This window comes from Carettochelys insculpta, chromosome 5, assembly GCF_033958435.1.
Source record: "Carettochelys insculpta isolate YL-2023 chromosome 5, ASM3395843v1, whole genome shotgun sequence".
NCBI classification, from domain to species: Eukaryota; Metazoa; Chordata; order Testudines; family Carettochelyidae; genus Carettochelys; species Carettochelys insculpta.
In genome coordinates, this window is record NC_134141.1 from 16,493,381 (window position 1) to 16,513,083 (window position 19,703).

A 19,703-nucleotide genomic window follows, 5' to 3' on the forward strand; every position below is an offset into this window, starting at 1 on the left:
TCCCTTCTGGTTCCATCAGGCTGAGCAGACAAGAACTCAATTCCTCTTTGTTTGGGATCTGTGCTTGACATATAGTATATGGAGGTTGGTTAAAGATGTCAAGGTCCAAGACTTCTTGTCTTGACAAAATATCCCTGTGCAGGAAAGGACCCAAACCCAAATCATGTAATGACATGAGGCTCTTCTGGGTCTTAGCATAAGAAATCCCAAGATCAGATCAGGGAATGGATCCAGCCATGTGGTTCTGAGAAGCTCTTTGGGGCTAAGCCCATCAACAGGAGTTTTCACGCACCAATACAGGAGGTCATAACTTAGATCCTTTGCCCACAAGCAAAGCAGGCACTTCTCTGAGAGTTTGGGAGCTTCCTGTTTCTACCTTATTCTACTCTTAGTAACAGGAGGCACAGGAATGAACAAAATAGGACACATTGCCATGTGCTAGGGTACTGAATCTCATAATAGGCATTTACAGAAGCAATGCCATCAGTAATACATACTTAGATCTTGTATCTGAAAGAGAATCAGCCCTTATTTGAAAAAAAAAAAAAAAACTTTATTGATTGTATCGAAAGAAAACTGATAGTTCACTGGCTATCACCTACAGCCCCCAGCTAAAACCCCTCCAATGCATCATTGACAACCTATAACCTATGCTGGAACATGATCCTTCACTCTCACAAACCTTGAAAGGGGCTCTATAGGCCAGTCTGTGCCTATGGAGAGGCCCCCCCAACTTGAAGCAACTATTCACCAGCAGCCACACACTACACCACAGAAACACTAACCCAGGAACCTATCCCTGTAACAAACCACATTGCCAACTGTGGCCAGATATCCATACAAGCCAAACCATCACAGGGTCTAACACATCAGCCAAATCATCAGGAGCTCATCTATCTGCACATAACTAACACTCAGAGGGATTCAGAGGGAGACACATCTTGAAGAACTCATGTATTGTACAAGGTGAATAACCTTCTCTTCTTCAAGTTCTGTCCTCATGGGTGCTCCAAGTCAGGTGAACGTAGAGCAGTGCCCTCATCAGGATGGAAGGGACTGTAGAATGAACTTCATTCCTAAACCTAGTAAAGCAAGGGCTAGTTTTGTATCCAAGCTGGAACCAGAAGTGATTGCACAGTGGTTTGTGAATGTGTGTTCAGTGGCCCAGTTGGCCACTCTGCAGAGTTTAAAAATGGGAAAATAAGGATGGAAGTAGCTAACGCTCTGCCAAGTGGGTTCTGGTTCCTGGAATGACCAGGAATGCTGTTTTCATATGTAAGTGAACTAATAAGCACATGGCTAAGGTTCAAAAGGGGCTTGAGTTAGAACCACATTTAAGTCCCATGTGAGTTCTTGGATGTCTGAGTACACATTCTGTATGCCTATTAGAAATCACGCAGTAATCAGGTGGGTAAATACTGATGTGCCATCTATCTGCTGATGGAAAGTTGTGATGGATGCAAGGTAAACTCTAAGGCAGTGTCTACACTTGCATTCTTCTTTCAAAAGAGGAATGCAAATGAGGGAAATCAAAAATGCAAATGAGGCACTGATCTACATATCTCATGCTTCACTTGCATAATCTCTTTTCAGAAGAGATACTTTCAAAAGAAAAAAAGCAGTGTAGTGGGGACTTCTTTGAAAATAAACCCCATCTTCGAAAGAACCCTTATTCCTAAAAAATAAACCCCCATGCTGCCCACTGTGAGTGCCTGTGGGCATTCTGCTCATCAGCTGGGTGTCACCTGCATATTTCCAGGGCAGCCACCCAAGTGCTCAGCTTACAGGGAATACTCGTCCCAGTGTGGATGAGATTCTGATGATGACTGCTTTAGTGAGAGAGCACAGTGCCATGGGCACTGATGCATGCTCTTATGTGTAGAAGGCTGAGAGATCAGTCCTATCTGCTTATCTGTAGTCTTTGCAGTAATCACTGTGCTGACTTAGTGCTGTCAGGTATTGGCTCTGTAGCATGTTGTGGTGTTGGAGCAGGCATAGCAAGCTGCGGGATTTTCAGCACCACGTTCTTCCTTGGCGTAGTTGGTGCTATGCTGGAATTCCACTCCTTATCTCAGCCAGCAGAGGTCCTGGTATAAGTGAAGCCAGAGATGCCTGAAGCCTTAATCATGCTCACACTGCTGGTTACTGGCATTTCAGGTAGCACTCTTGCAGTGTTTTGCCTTTTGTGGGTTTTGTTTGCTGTATTTTACACACTGTAAAATGTCATGCATAAGAATGGAGCTATATGAATTAAAGCAAAACAAAACAAAACAAAAAAAACCTACCACCTTTCCTGGAGATCTGAATAGAAGAATGGATTACTGAGCAAGACATCTGAATTGGAATTCAGTCGCAAATTTGACACCTTTAACCTTGGCCTGAACAGAGATTTTAACTCTCTTATGCATTACACGGGGAATTTTCCTACTTTTGATATCCACAGAAATGAGAAACATCCTACTTAATTTCCTTCAGCGACAAGTAACATTTTTTCCCCATCCATTATCTCCCTGCTATATAAACCCAGGATTCTGCTTTTCTCAACATTTTTCAACTGATGAAGTGGGTTTTACCCACCAAAACTCAGGACTTAATTAATTTGTTAGTCTCTAAGGTTCAACAGGACTGCTTTTTATTGGTTTAAGAAAAATCACTGAAGAAACCCTGTAAGTGAAAAGTATGCAGAAAGAATATGCTTTATATAATTGTTCTTTCAGTGATGAAATGAAAAATACCGGAAGCTTGGAACACTACGAGGAGTCACTAAATACCGGAGGATGCCAAATAAAAGTTGTAGGTTTCAAACAAAAACATTTGCAAGGTCCTTTATCCCCACCCCATTGTAAAACTGTCCTGATTGGCTCCTTCTGGAAGCAAAAGGCTTTGTCTGTTAATTACTATATTGCATACATTTTCAGCATTTTACAAAAAGGATACATTCTTTCATCACAAAGTTATTTTGCTCATGGTGTTGCCACTTCCTTTCCAAATTTGTAAGCTGAAAACACACAAAGAAAGGGTCAACATCCAAAAATGAAAATAGCCACAAACCCATTTATGTAAAAAAGCCTCCCAAATTGTCTTATTGCTATTCTATTACATTCTATCAATCTGATAAGATCATGGTTACAACATAAGAAAACTAGAAGATAAACAATTGGGAAGGGTTTTTAAAATACCCCATAATATAAATGCATGTAAATCTTGCCCTGACACAACTGATGCTCTGCTGTTCAAATAAAAATGAACATACTCAATATGCAGTAAACTTTTTCATATCTGGCAGCCCCAGGACTCGGAGGTTGCCAGAAATTCAAATATTCTGGATAATAAGGACCTATAGCTAGCAACATTAAACAAACATAACATTAAAAAATAACCAAGATTAGATATTAAGAAACAAAAGTGTATGCAAAGTACTTTATCAACAACAGTAGTATTGTACTCTGTCAACTTATATTGTATATGCTATATTTATTTGTATTTACTTTCACTATATTGTTCTTATAGAAAAAGTAACTAAAATTCACTTATGGTTAAAAAGCTGGTTATTGAGAGTTCCAGATAATGGAATGCCAGATATGAAAGAGTTTACTGTACCTGGTATGAAACATGAAAAACTGGATGATTATTTGAGATTGCTGTCATATCTAAACAATCATAACAGCATCACAGAAAAGATGAACATGAGAGGAAGATACGAATTCTTATCTTATCACTGAAAGATACATTCACATAATCACCATTGATACAATATATCCTGACACTGTCTTAAACTCAAGAGCAGTACAGAAGAAACTTCCTTATTTCCAAAGTTGAGCTTCCTGTCTGAAACCAGAAGTTGTGATAAGAGCAGAGCTGTAGTGAGAAGATTGTAAGACTGTGGGTTATATGTTGGCATGTTTTCAATATTTTCAGCATCAACAGGAAGCTAATGTGGATATTTTATTATATCCCACACAATACAAATTTATAATATAAATGGTTTTTCTGATGCTACTGTTCAAGATTTTTAATCTTAAGGTATGTAGACACTTTTAAAGGTATTTTTAAAAATAAAGATTGAAAATCATAATTCAAAACCAAATTGTAAAGGAAAGCCACCAATATTGACAAGTTTGAGGATCAAAATTAGGTAGAGGATTGACCATAGAATTCCACTACACAGCTTTGAAAATTTACTCCAGAATCTGTTAATTTCTCTTAAAAAACCCTATCTGATTCATTCAAATAAAAGTTCATGTATTTGAGAAACTCAAGATCTGGAATGAAACAATGGGACAGAGACCTATTTTCAACTATACCTGGGAATGGGTCTCATTCTCCTGAAGTTGTGTCTTTAGAGTTTCATACTCTGCATTCAGTTGTTCCATTATTTTCTTGAAAGCATCTCTATGTTTTAACAATCTTTCTTTCTCCTCATGGAGTTTCTAGCATAAGAAAAGCAAAATAGATTAAACTGGCTTTTAAGGTATTGAACTGCCATTAAAATTGCCAAGTCTTTTGAATTTAAGAATTTCTAATATACTCATCACCACAGTGTCTACTACAAGAATTCATTCAAATTAACTGTGGACTGGTGATTTGAACTGCTCAACTGTTTTCAACTTAACCCTTCAGGAGCTACTTTCTTTTATTTACTTCCCTAAACAAGAAGGTATACAGAAAGAATTCAGAACTTATTCTATAAATATCACACAAATTATATCACCACTTAACATGAGATGGTGTATTTAATACCTATGAACAACATTTGACCAAGGTGAAATGGGCACCTTGTGATGTGAAATGATGCATAAATGTCCAGGGTCTCCTACACATTAATTTTAGAAACAAGTCATGACAGCATGTAATTATGTGATGCTGTGTTGTACGCTGGACAGAGCACTGGTCTGAGGCACAGGAGACAAAGGCTCTATTCTTAATTCTACTACTGGCCTGGTGAGTGATTTTAGCCTAGTCACTTCACCTCTCTGTGATACAATATTCCCATTTGTCAACTGATGACGATAATGCTATTGACCACCTTGGCAAAGCAATTTGAGATCTGTTGCTGAAAGGAGCTTCCTACGAGCTAGGTGTTATTATTGTTTTTACTAGGTTACATAACAGAAGTAGATTTCAAGCCATTTGCTTCAAGTGTTCAAACACATTACTTCCCAATTTTTTTAAACAATAAAGATATCAACCAGACTGACTGAGCACAGCATGACAAATCTCAGTATCAGATGAACTGCTGAACTTTAAACACCAGGAATGTTATTGTTATTATTTGTACTGTGGTACCTGGTACCACCTACTACTTGGTCATGGACAAGAGCCCCATAGGAGTGGTACAAACATGGTGTTCTCAACCCCAGAACACTTCAAATGTAAATAAGTTAGGTTGTGCCACCAGATACAACTATTACTACCTTTTTCTTCTCTTCTCCTGATGCTTTCAGAGCTGGCAAATTGTTATACATCTCCAAGTCCTTTGTCATCTGCTCAATTTTTTCTTTGAGAGAAGCCTGTTCATCAACCATCTTACCCTCCAACAATTCCATTTTCTGCAGGTCCAGCCGCAGTCTTTGACTATCTGGAACAAGGATATACACAACATACCTTTCCTTCATGACAGTATTAGCCAATGCACAAAGATTTAACTCTCAATTTTCCACTACACAACACACTAGTCAAATCCTGCTTGCCTTATTCACATTGACATTAATGAGAGTAAAGTAAACAGGATTTGGCCTAACGTACAGTGCCATTTGAAAATTATATTATACAATTATTACCAATATTGAAGACTAGAGAGTCTAATCATCAGGAATCACAGTGGAGACCAGAGATACTAAAGGGTGGTAATCTCATTCTGCTTTTGTTAATATTTACTTCCTTTTCGGTTTTAGGTTTTACTGTACCACCACGTTAGTACAAAATGCTGGTTACAAACTATGCAGGGGACTTTTTTAATGTTTCTATTGATTTTTTTAAAAGAAATATAAATATTTTAGTTTTAATTTTTGAAAAAAGAATCTTGTTTTTATAATACTATAATAACAATGTTATAATAATACTAATATAAAAGTGTTATAATAATATACCATTTAGGGTTAAATTTGCCCTGAGCACTAGCTTTATGAAAGAGGATGTATTCCAAAACCTTAGAATAATAAGAATTGATACATGTCATAGATGAAAAGATCATGATGCACTGGAATGATGTGGTCAATTCTGATCACCCCACCTCAAGGAGGATAAAAGAGAAATAGAGGGGATTCAATATGGATGAGCAGAAGGACAGGAGCCATGGAAAAAAGTCTGTCATGAAGAGAGGTGTAAGGGACTATTTATTATTGAGAAGAGATGAACAAGATGAAAATGGTATACAAAATAACGCATGGTGTAGAGAAGCTAAATGGGAACTTGCTTCATCACGTACTTAGAATCAAAAGCTACAAATGACAATAATAAAAGCCCTTTAAAATGTGAACGTTCACAATTGTTAGATGAAAATATCTATAGAAATAGTTCTGCATTTTCTCAAAATTAAAATGCATATCTAACACTTTTGCTTTTAATTAAAAACAAAGCAGATACAGGGCCAACTAAAATTCATTTTTGGTTACTGAAAGTAATCCAAAAACCCTAAAAATGTTAGAAAAAGATTCCTTTAATGCCATATCAGTATGCAGATAATGTTGGAGTAGATAGCTAAGGAATATTCCTATCCAAGCACACTTTTTAGAGAGAAAGGAAGAAGCTGTTTGGAGAAGGTAAAGTTTATCTTCATCCAAAGACAAATCAATCATTCTCTCTCTCTCTCTCTCTCAGTATAAAAGAAACTAAAAACTTCTTTAGGGAAAGAGGCAGGAAGAGGATGTAGTCCAGTTCCTTCTGATATGCCATGAAATTGCAGAGTTTAGCAGGCAGTGTGTACACAGTAGCAAGTCTGAGACCAAATTGCTTTGACCCAGGCAAATATTTTTGAGAAACCATGCCATCAGCACATTTGTTTATGCTCAGGAGTTTCCTATTATAAAGGACTCTGCTAATGGCCTTTTATATTTTTGAAGAGGCAAGAAAACCTGGAAACTCACATTTTAATCACAGCAGAAGAATTGTGCAGGTTGTACTATAACTGAAGGTTTAGGAAGCACTCCAACTGGGGGAAACTGTACAATCATTATATTTTTTAAAAGTTCTGATTATATTTATTCTGGAATCTTTATTATGGTTCTCAGCTCCAGGGAATTTCTTTATGAACAGTTTAAATTATTTAATTAAATTGCTGACTTTTTCAGGAAATGACTTTTATTTTAATATAATGTCCCTACATCTAGCACCTTTAGGGTGTTACTGTAATATAGAATAAAAACAATACATATGCTTGGTAAAAATGCTCTCCAGAAAAAAAAAATCATATCCTGCTCTATGGTGCAAGGGTTAATTTTTCAAAATAGGTGTCTTATGTTGTGACTGAAAAATATGTATTTTACTCACATACTTAATGTAGTCTTAGCATTAGACATATGAGTAGGCCTACTGAAGTCAAGAGAAATATTGATTTGTTTTAAGTTAAGTATGGTCATGTTTGCAGAACTGGATCCTGAGAATTTGATCTTGATAACTGACAAGGCAAGGTTGGTTCATCTACATCATAGCTGCCAGGAGTCCTCTTGGGCAACTAGACACCTGCAGCTGGCCCATGCTAATTGACTTGGACTCACGGAGCTTGGGTTCTGGGGCTATTTTACTGCTATTTAGATTTTTGTGCTTAGGGTAGAGCCCAGGCTCTAGGATCCCGCAGCTCAGACTCCAGCACTATAATATCTCCTCGTGCCAGGCCCCAGGAAGCCAAGTCACCGAGTACAGCTGCAGGTTCTTCTTTGCTGAACAGACACATCCTCAGAAAAGCACAAACAAAATGTTATGTATAAGAGGCATTATTTGGTACATTTTGATGGTTATTTCGCTGTACAGCACCCTACAACTTTCTATTAAATGTTATTTTAACAGTTATGAAGAACCTAGACTGTGAGTCCATTGCTAATAAATAAAAAAATGAATAAAGCAAATACCTACATGCAATGGGAAATGCCCTATGGGATATTAAAATGCACTCTTAATATGCTCTGAACCAAGTAAGCAAGAAAATCTGATCTCACGAAGGCTATGTCTACACTATGATGTAAATTCGACTTTATTAAAATTGATTTTGCAGTGCTGGGTTTTATAAATTCAAATTTGTCTATCCTCACCTCCCCACAAAGCCCCACAATGTCGACTTATTCCTGCCACACTAAATCACCAAACATCGACTGTTGCAGCAGTGCATTGTGGGAACTATCTCAGAGTCCCCTCACTCTCGTAGCATTCTGTTTTTTTTGCTGGTGCAGCATGGGAAAAAAGGCTCTGCAAGTGTTTGTGGATATGTGATATCACCTTCCCATATTGCATTGCCCTCATGCCCCTCCCATGAAAACCAAACGACCATTTTTTTTCAGAAAGAAAGAAAAGTAGGGAATCCCAGGCAAAGGAAAACCAAACAGACTGGCTTCAGAAGGTGTAGTGCACCAGGCAGGGGACTGTCATACTGCCCTGGGATCATCCAGGTGACTATGCCATCTCAACAGGCACTCCTGGCACTTTCCCCAACACTTGAAAACACTCTGCCTGGGTGTAGCCAGACATGAACCCCCCATTTGGCCTTTTCTTCTTCTCCCCCCCACCACTGGGAGAGACAGAGAGAGAGACAGAGAGGGAGACAGACAGCCTTTGATGCCCTGGGAACACAGGTGTGCTGTCTCACCCAGACTCTCTACCATACACAGAAACCAGACACTGAATGGGCCAGCTAATGGCCGCCCTTCTGGCTGATATCAGTAATTGACACGCCTGATCATCGCCCCAGGAAAAGGAAGAACCTCCGCCCATCACCTCCAAAGGTGCCCAATTGTCCACAATTCACAGGTGCAAATTGAGCCTTGCACCTTCCCTGGGAAACCTGGGGTTCAAACACATTCCTCCCCAATTGGCCACTTGAGACCAGGAAGAAGCCTACGTGACTCAAGGGGTATAAAGAGGGGCTTGGCAGCCCACCCCATTTGAGCTCCAATCACCTACACCTGCTGGCCAGGTCCGGTATTGACTCCCGTGACTGGGGACACCTGGTTCGTATCTACTTCTTCCCGAGGGATTGAGAGGAAGATTCTGGTCACACCAGATCTATGAGGCAGGGCTAAGAATTACACCTGTATTACACTTCTTTCCTATAGGAATTGAGGGAAAAGACTCTGGTTCCACCAGGTCTAAGAGGCAGAGGTGAAAATCACACCTGCAACATGCCTTTTTCTTGTGTACACATTAATTGTATTAGTTTAAGCTAGCTAGTTTGTCTAAAACTTTTCTTAAGTTAAATTGTGTTGTTTCCCCTTTAAAAACCGCGGGTACTAACTGTTTTTGGCTATGAACTGCTAAAAACCATTAGCCTGTCAATCAAACCGCAGGAAGCCCTTATCTTATCTTTAAAACTTGCTTACCATTTAGATCTATTAGGAAACTGCAATCAGCCATTACCTTTTATATATAACTGCAGAAAATCATTATCTTGTCTGTCAAACCACAGGGGGTCCTTACCTTAATTGGCAAGCTGCGGTCAGCAATTACCTTCATTAAACATTAGTAACCGCAAGAAAATCATTATCCTGTCACTCAAACTTGGTGGCCATCTTGGTTTCATTCATAAAATTGGGCGGTCAGTTTAAAACCCCTTTTACTCGTGGCAGCCGCTTCTGTTGTAAAATCGCTGCCAGCGGTTTTCCTATTAACTGCTACTAAAGTTACAATAAATTCATATTTCTGTGTACCTTTTAATTATCTGTGAGTTAAATTGTTTCTATCTTTGTATTAATAAAGAAGTAATTGTTAAAGCCTCTAATAAGTGTACTTTCCTCTTGCTGCTGTACCCGAACTAAACGCAAACAAAAGAACCCAGCCTGCCCTGACTGCTTAGCGTAGCTACCAGTGTGGCATCACACCCTTTGCCCCACCAGACCTTTAGCTGGCACCTGGGCATCGGCTCACACTGGGCAGAATGGTATGGCCTCTACCTGATAAGCCAACTAGTGCTCCAGGCATGGGATTGCCATACCACCCTGGGGGATCACCCAGGTAACTGTGTTGTCTCAACTGGCCCTCCAACCCCTTCCCCCACTCTTGAAAATACTACAGGAACAAATTACAGCCAGTGATCTCTGCCCCACTCCCCCCATTCTATAAGGGATGTTGTGGGGTGCAGGTGGGGGGGCAATTGGTTGAAGGGCCAGTTGAACTAGTCCCTTCAGTGTGTTGCTCTCGTGGGGGGTTTAGCCCTGATTGTGGCAGGGCTGGCCCCCACAGTCACAGGCAGTCTATAGGGGTGTCATGGGGGTGCAGCATATCAAAAGCTATAATCTGTTACCCATCAACACCCAGTCCCCAAAATCTTGCTGCTGGGGGAGACTTTCCATTGCGTTATAATACCAACCTTAGTGCTCCCTAAAATCAACCTAATGGTATTTACAGTGAAGACAGTGAAATTGTAAAATCAAACTAACTGCCTTAAAATTGTCTTTATCATGTAGTGTAGCATAGCCTAATAGTCAGAGAAATAGTCTTCTTATGCTGAATTACAAATAATTTGTATTAGCATTTAACAGGTGTTATATAAAGGAACCAAAAGAAGATACATTCCAAACAACAGTGTTTTTGTATACATGGTATGCAAGACCACCAACACTGTACTCTGTCATGTATTCTATGACTCATTATTTTATTTAAAAAAAAATTGCAATTTCATGCATTATTTGCCTCACCTGTACTCAGATTTTTAGCAGTGCTCTGTGACTTTTGCATTTCATTTGATTTGAAAGTGAGGTCTTCCTGCATGATCTTCAGCTCCTGATTTGTAACAGAGGAGATCTGTTTCATACGATTGACATTCTGTACATTAACAGAAATGAAAGCAGAACATAAGAATATTTTATGTCTTTGCAGGTACAAGCATTTACAGGAGAAAAAGAAAAAAACTCTGCTAATAAATCATTTATGACTTAAACTCTTAAAATTCTCTTGGACAAAATATTTTTAAATAGTTTGAGAACATTTAAACATATTGATTTTCCATTTTAGTTCTGCCAACCTGAATTGTGTCCCTTTAATACTGATATATTGAAAAAAGAACTGAGGATGAAGTAGGGATGCTTTCTCCATTGCCTTAGATATATCACCTGTGTTAGTGTCATAGTACTGCAAGTAAGGCTCTGCTTCACTTGCATAATGAGGAAATTGTGGGATTGTGCAAACTAGATTTTCCCTCACAATTTTCATTTGAATTAGCTTCCAGTCCATAATTTTCTATGCTTTTTGAATATCTAATTAGAACTGCTCTAATATTAAATGCCTGTGAAATGTAAAAGACTAAAGTGATTTGACAATTTCTACAGCAGTTAAGACTTCTATTCTTCTGAATTTTATATTCTATCAATCACTTGTTTAAAGGAAATATAATATAGTTGCAGCAAACTTTTATTAAACAAATAGCTTTACTCTGGCTTTTCCATATTACGGCTATTAATAAAGTTCCATTATTACTTTTCAAAGATTTTCCAGACAAAAAATATTTGAATATCATCCTGTGATTCAAGAAGGGTCTTAACTATAAGGAAAATTTCAATTCCGTGTCATGGGATGTGAAGCACATCAACGCAAACAACCTTTTGAGTGAAATAATTAGAAAATTAGTGGCGTGTTGAAGCATGATATCAAGTGGCTGTTAAGACATTGTACACAAAATAATTCATGGCTAAGATGCCTATGACAACCCTCTACAAATAGTTCAAAGGGAATCAAGAAACAGAAGACTTGTTTGGGGGCAAAAAATAGTATGATACTGATAATGGGAAAATTCTCTCTGGACACCAGGAGCATATATGATTTAGACACTATGCAGATGGCAACTCTAGAAATAATGGCAAAGGTTAGATACACGCTGTACCTCCCTTCTCCAGCATCCTTGGGACCTGAGTGGTCCCGAATGAGGGGATTTGCTGTATAAGGTCAGGTCAGACTGGTTGCCTGGAGGGGGGCAGCATTCCTGCAGGGTTCTCCTCACTCACCCCTCAGGGGTCTGTGCGGTTGCTGGGCTGCCGGTGGAGCTCAGTGCCCAGACTGCTCGCTGCTGTGGGGCTGCTGGAGGGGTTCTGTGTCCCAACTGGCTTACTGCCTTGGGGCTGCAGGGCTTCCCTGGCTGGGTTCCTCATGGCTGTGGGACTGCCAGGGCTCTGCACACGAGCTGGCTCCCAGCTGTGGGGTGGCCAGGGTCCCCACAGGTGAAGGGCTCCTGGGAGCTCCCCATCCCAGCTGGCTTCCTGCAGCAGGGCTGCAGGACTCCCCTAGTCTGGCTAGGATACCTGCAGCTGGGGCTGCTGACAGGGCTGGGTTACACAGCCTGGATTCCCTCTCTACCAGTGGGGCGCCTGACAGGGCCCCCGACTGGTGCTGGACACCCCAACCCCACTTAGGCTCCCAATAGCAGGGCTCCCCCAACCTGACTCCTTGCCCTGGGGCTCCCCAGAGCATGCTGCTAGTGTGGCTCCCTGCCATCAGCAGGGTTCCCCTGTGCCAGGCACAGCTGAAACTCTCTGGTCCAGGTTCTCTCTCCTCCAACCACACCCATTGCCTGCTGGATGAGGGATGTTGCCAGATGAGAGATTGCCAGATGAAGGAGTTTCAACCTGCAGAAGAAATTCCTAAAAATAACTTGGAATATGGAGAATAATCTAAGGGAAATGATTGAATTCCCCCTTAATTTATGATTTTCAGAGCTGGTCTAGATAAACTAGCAAACAATAACATTTCTTGGTTTCTTAGTTTTAGCATTCTTGTGTCTTTCATACTGATGAATTACATTAATGCTAAAGACTTCTGTTCTGGTCACAAATATCTGATTTCATTAATTGCAAAATTTATCTCAAAACAGTGACAGAGAATACAACAAATTCTACTGTTACAGTAACACATAGTGTCAGTCTATTGTCTGGAAGTTAATTACACTCATAATTGGACTGAATGGTAATTTAATCACCATGGCTATGTATACATTAGCCCCCACCCCCTTCAAAAAGATGATGATACACTTTGGGATATGCTAATAAGGTACTGCAATGAATATGCAGCACCTCATTAGCATATTCATTTCAGTGCCTCATTAGTATATCTCAAAGTGTCTCATTAGCATCCCCCTTTCAAAAGTGGGGGGCTAGTGTAGACACAGCTCATGATTCCATTAATTTCCTCAACATCTGTTAGAAGGCTAGGACTGCCTAATTTACCACAGACAGAGAAAGGCACTTACCCTACTTGAGTGCTCTAACAGTGCAACAATGTTGGCTTCTATCTGTGCCTTCCGTTCCAGTTCCTGGGTCTTCATCTCTTCAAAAGTCTCAAGAAAGTCTATAGATCAAAAAACAAGATAAAGGAGGTTGCTATTTGCATTAATGCTGTGAGGTCTTCATTATAACTGTACTTACTCTGAATTCAACAGCAAATATTCAGCAGCAACCTCACTGTAGTTTTACTAAATTATATCTTATAACAACTAAGGTTTAGATATATCAGTTTAAATAAAATTATCAAGTAATTTCATACTTACTAAATTCCGAAGTCTGAGAAGCTTTGTCATTTTGTTTTTTAAAAAGACATTTTATCAGCTTCCATCCAGGGCACACCACATGATACATTGCCTACAGCCAAGCACTAATGTACAACTGCATTTGTTCTACTCCCTCCGACAGAGACAAACACCTACAAGGCCTTTACCAAGCTTTCCTGAAATTACAATACTCAGCTGAGGAAGTGAGGAAACAGAGCCAGACATGTACCCAGAAGCCCCCTGCTACAAGACAGGCCTAAGAAGGAAAATAACAGAACACCACTGGCCATCACCTACAGCCCCCAGCTAAAACCTCTCCAGCACATCATCGGTGACCTACAATCCACCTTGGACAATGATCCCTCACCTCTCACAGACCTTGGGAGGCAGGCCAGTCCTCACCTACAGACAGCTACCAACTTGAAACAAATTCTCACTTGCAACTATAGACCACACAACAGTAACTTTAACTCAGGAACCAATCCCTGCAGCAAACCTCAGTGCCAACTCTGCCCACATATCTACACCAGCAATACCATCACAGGACCTAACCACAACAACCACACATCACGGGCTCATACACCTGCACATCTACTAATGTAATATATGCCACCTTGTGCCAGCTATGCCCCTCTGCCATATACATTGGCCAAACTGGACAATCTCTACATAAAAGAATAAATGGACACCAACCAGCTGTCAGGAATGGTAACACACAAAAACCTGTAGGGGAACACTTTAATCTCCTGGGACACCCAGGAGCAGATTTAAAAGTAGCCCTTTGGGAACAAAAAAACTTCAAAAACAGACTCCAAAGAGCAACTGCAGAGCTACAATTCATTTGCAAATTTGACACCATCAATCAGGGATTGAACAAGGACAAAAGAATGGCTGGCCAACTACAAAAGCAGTTTCTCCTCTCTTGGGCCGTGTCTACACTAGCCAAAAACTTCGAAATGGCCATGCAAATGGCCATTTTGAAGTTTACTAATGAAGCACTGAAATATATATTCAGCGCCTCATTAGCATGCGGGCAGCTGTGGCACTTCGAAATTGGCGCGGCTCCTCCAGACGGGGCTCCTTTTCAAAAGGACCCTGGCTACTTCGAAGTCCCCTTATTCCTATGAGCAGATGGGAATAAGGGAACTTCGAAGTAGCCGGGGTCCTTTCGAAAAGGAGCCCTGTCTGGATGAGCCACGTGGCAGCGAGCCGCATCAATTTCAAAGTGCCGCGGCTGGCCACGTGCTAATGAGGCGCTGAATATGTATTTCAGCGCTTCATTAGTAAACTTCGAAATGGTCATTTGCATAGCCATTTCGAAGTTTTTGGCTAGTGTAGACATGGCCTTGGTGTTCAGACCCCCACATCAGCTGCTGGAAAAGGGCTACATCCTCCCTGACTGGATTGACCTTGTGAGATCTGGCCTTCCTCTTGAGTGGTACTCTCTCCTTTTCATGAGTCTGCATAATTAGATGTGCCTCTGGAATCTCCATTCCAATGCATCTGATGAAGCGGGTCTTTGCCCACAAACGCTTATGCTACAAAAATTCTGTTAGTCCATAAGGTGCCACAGGACTTTTCGCTGTTTTTGTGGATATAGACTAACACAGCTACCCTCTGATACATTTTATTATTTAACATTTTGTTAAAATTTTAAAGATGAGAAAAAATGAAAAATAATGAGGAAAGTTTAAAAGAATGTGTCCAGGCATGTTACACATGGAAGAAATGAAGACTGCAATATTACTTGCTAGGTTTGAAGTCACAAAGTTAGTTTCCAAATAAGATGGGTACATGTCATTAAGGATATCAGATAGGAGTCCTTTTCTGTCCCCACAAAACCTCCTCAAATATTTTCTCTCCCTTTTTAGCAAGAGAGCTGAAACTTATAAAGTACCGAGTTGGCTCAGAAGAGAAGAGATAAACTTATATTTAGATAGAAATATTTTAAATGTGTTCCTAAAGATTTTTACAAAACAAAGATGTATACAGTAGACCTTTTCAGTACTAATTCTATAAAGGAACAAACTCAGAGGTATCAATGGATGTCCATGTATGTATAATAGAAATATTTTATCTTATTTTGACTCAAGTTGTAGATTTAGTAGAGAGTTATGACCCTGAACCTAACAGTGATTCATAAGACTACAACTTTTTCAAACTGACATGCAATATACTACTAGTATGTGCTACATACTACTCTTCTTGTACACTGTGTTTCCTTGCCTCTTCCCATTCCAAATGTTCCCTAAACATTTTTTTTTCCTTTTGGCAAGGTATGCTGATCTCTCAAACAGTTTCTTCTTTCACTCAAACTACACTGTGCATGTTAAATCTGTTGGCAAGTGCTTGGCAGTTCCTGATGTGGGATACGTAGAGAGTTATATACAGCAGAACTTTGGAAATCTGGAACTCAGGCCTGGCAATATCCATGATCTGTCAGGAGATGGCTCTTGCTGGATTAGTGACTCCTGACTGCTGGCAGCGGGTGCCCAGCTGGGAGTCCAGTGGCTGGAAGCCCCCCAGTCGCTACCAGGACAGAGGCAGCTGGGAAGCCACTGGCCACCAGAGAGTTCCAGCTGGATGGGAGCAGGGAAGTCAGCAGTGGCTGACGACTCACAGCCAGGAGTTCTGGCCAGGGCTGGGAAGCCACAGCTAGATTCACAGCAGTGGGCAGGAACCATGCCAGACTGGAAAAGGAAACTAGTGGCCAGGACTGGTGGCTGGGAGCAAGTTAACAGGCTGAAGAGGAGCCCAAGAGCAAGGGTTGGTGGCCAGCAGGAAAGCCTCAACTTCTGGTTCAGCAAACTCCCTGGTTCAGTACTTCTCAGGTCCCAAGGATAGCAGACCAGGGAGGTCCAACTTGTGTGTTTATTATGCCCTACAAACATTCTTACAGTACAATACCTTTTAAAATATATATTTTATCCTAATTTTTTTCTCTTATTCAGACCACTGGTGGGGGGTATGCCAAGAAATTTTAATTTAACTTTAGTTTTTGCACATTTTAAAATACTCCTTTTATTCCACCTTTTATCTAAAAAACATGTTCCTGCATTCTTTAACACCAGATGAGACAGGAAAGGTGCTCCAATTATCTATAAATGTGCAGCATCAGTTACCTTATGCTGAGGTATCTCTTAATCAGATCACAGAGTCTTAAGTGGTCAGCCGGTCAACAGTTTTGGATTCAGATACACTGGGCTTTGACCATCCAAAAAGCCTTGTACTTTGGCAGCTTACAAGTCTAAATATACATTTAACAACTTACTGTCCATGCTTTCTTCCCTCTTCTTCAGTTCCTTGTATTTCATATTCTTCTCCCCTACAAGAGAGGTAATATTGATTGAACTCCAAAAGACCAATTACTCCAATCTCTACATTGTATTTTATAGGGTTTTAATATTAATTCAATCCTATTGCCCTTCGATAGACAAAAATTCTATTACCTAAAGTGAAAATTCTGCATACTTAAACACAGAAGGATTGAACTGTATATCATCTACAGTTTTTACTATAATTGTTGTCAATCAACAGCAAATTATATACATTAGACAAAAAGAGAATCAGCATAGCAAAACATCTTCAATGTAATCTTCATAAAAGATTTTTTAAATTTACATATCTCAAAATTGGAGGGTAACACCAATTTTTTAAAAAAATTATATTAATTGGCAGATTTAAAGAAAATGAAATACAACTGCATTTTAGAAAATTAGTTTGTTTCACTTTTGAGTGTTGGAAAAATCACATTTGTGCAATTGGGCCATGCTGATGACTAGTAATTGGAGAATAACTTAAGCAGTTTGTGAAGCAATGCCAATTACTCCAGCTTTCAGCAGTCAAAATTACTTTGTCATGTACTTTCTGGGTATTAATAAGACACTGATCATCAATAAAATAAGCTAAAACAAAAAAGAAACATACCATCTAGTTTGCTATGCATTAGGACGGTCTTAAATAACTAATGATTTTGTTTCATCCCTAATTTAAGTTTCAAATGAATTAGTCACATGAAAGAAAATGAATATCCAGCAGAAAGCATAACAGTTATTATCCTTCTACAGTGTAACTTACCCAAACAGCACCACCACTAAATTGCTACGTTAAAAAAAAAGACTGAAAATTTGAATACATAAGTCAGGAAATGTTCTCTTCCTGACAAATATGTATATAAGAATTAAGCTTTTATTTTTAAATATATTTTAAACATGCTCTAGACTGTATAAATATTGATTTAGAAGGTCTAATTCATTGAGCAGACCTCTTATTTAAAACATTTGGACCAGACTGTAACTTACTCTTAACCTGTGCAAGGGAGCAAGAAAGCATCCCTTGCATTCACTACCCATATCACAAGCAGCCACACAAAAGAAAGGCAGTCTTCCTGGGGCCAACTATACTTGCTCAAGTAGGCTGAGTAAACAAGCAATTAGTGGGAGTTTTGGCTCCACACTTAGTGTGCCAGCCAAAATAACTGTGCTGGCAATAATTCATATAAATAATAGCAGCAGCAGCAGCAGCAAGCAGAAGCAGCAGCAGAGTTTAGGGCTGGTGCATTACTTTCCCTGCTTCAGGAAGGGGAAACTGGAGATCAGATTGTGACTCTCTGAATTGCAAAAAAGTCAATGGTCTGCTCTTAAAGTAGTTCAGCTGTGTCTTCCCCGTCATTTAGGGCTAATAGGAAGCCCTAATTTAGTCCAGTGTGAACAAGTACCACAATTCAATTCAGCATGGGAACAAAATCTAAGAAACAAAACAAAACCAAAAAAAAGGTTTAAAATTACGCTAAGATTTTAGAATTTTTTTAACAGTGACAGTATCACTACATGCACCGTGATATTATTAACTCATGCTACTTTTTCATCTAGCTACTGGGTTACAAGAAGTCTTCAATTAAGCAGTCTTAGAACTGAGAAAAACTCATATACGTAAGATGCAAATTTTTAAAAGATGGGGCAAGTTCATCATACTGGGGCAGCCTTAAAATTTAGTAAATGCCTGGTTTGCAATTCAGTGTTACCCTTAATTTCAGCATATGTCTGAGAATATAAAAAGCACTGAAGGAAAGGAAAAGATCGGTATAAATTTGTCTGAGCAAGCACATTTTCCCCCAGTTCTTGTATATCTACATCCTCTCTGCTTTCCTTTTTATCTAGTGAATATAAACAATAAGCATAACCAGTGGCCTCTGAGAGAGACAGTGATTATGCTCAAGTTTCCTTGCAGCTGTGGCCTTGTTTCTTGCTGACTTTCCCTTTCATGATATAGGGTAAATATCAGCATGAATTTAATTCCACTTGCAAAAAAAACCTGCATCACTCTATAGTGAGATGTTAAGGCTCACTGTAACCACCCTAATGAAGCTCAAAGCATTATAGCACTAGTTTTAAAATGTCTATACTGTATATTACCTCAATTATGAGAATTAGTTTACTAATAAAATACTTCAAATTTAATTTGCAGACGGCATTCCATACATCTCATTTATGAAGACTATGATACCTTAAAATGACACTAACTTACAAGTCAGATACAGCAAGTGGACTTTTTAAAACTTGTACTACTTTAAACTTAAAATGTTAAAAAATTTAACTACTTGTTTCTCTGCTTCAACAATAAAATCCAATGCAGTAAACTTTACTTTTGTTTGTAACAGACACTTTTACATTCTGGTTTTAGCACTGAAATATTGGGATTTCAAATGCTGTAAAGGAATTGTATACAAATTTTTTTTCATTTGACATTTTAATTTTTGAAATATTTCTATTTAATTGAGGATTAAAATAAACTTTACACTTAAAATTTAAATTAGGGGCTAAATAAAAGTTAATGTAAAACAAATGCACTGATAGTTTGGGTCCTGAGCACGAATAAAAGATGTACGTTGAAAAAATTACATCCTAGATTTCTTGATATTGTGTTTGAATCAGTTTGAGAAGTGCTGTAAATTCACTACTGAGTAATTCTGCCACACACTTCACTCACCTCTTGATGGCTCAATACTTTACTGATTCAATATGGA

At 39.3% G+C, this 19,703-nt stretch overlaps 1 protein-coding gene across 2 annotated transcripts in view; it reads right to left on the minus strand.

The window, feature by feature from the left end:
- Positions 1–19,703, minus strand: part of IFT74 (intraflagellar transport 74) — a 59,346-nt gene that overhangs the window by 1,552 nt on the left and 38,091 nt on the right. For both annotated transcript variants that reach the window (XM_074994051.1, XM_074994050.1), the window contains exons 14-19: positions 16,950–17,003; positions 13,382–13,479; positions 10,842–10,968; positions 5,415–5,578; positions 4,305–4,430; positions 2,938–2,998 (exon numbers count right to left, since the gene is read on the minus strand). In XM_074994051.1, coding sequence (XP_074850152.1) covers positions 2,938–2,998; positions 4,305–4,430; positions 5,415–5,578; positions 10,842–10,968; positions 13,382–13,479; positions 16,950–17,003 — 630 coding nt within the window. The remainder of the gene's footprint in view (positions 1–2,937; positions 2,999–4,304; positions 4,431–5,414; positions 5,579–10,841; positions 10,969–13,381; positions 13,480–16,949; positions 17,004–19,703) is intronic.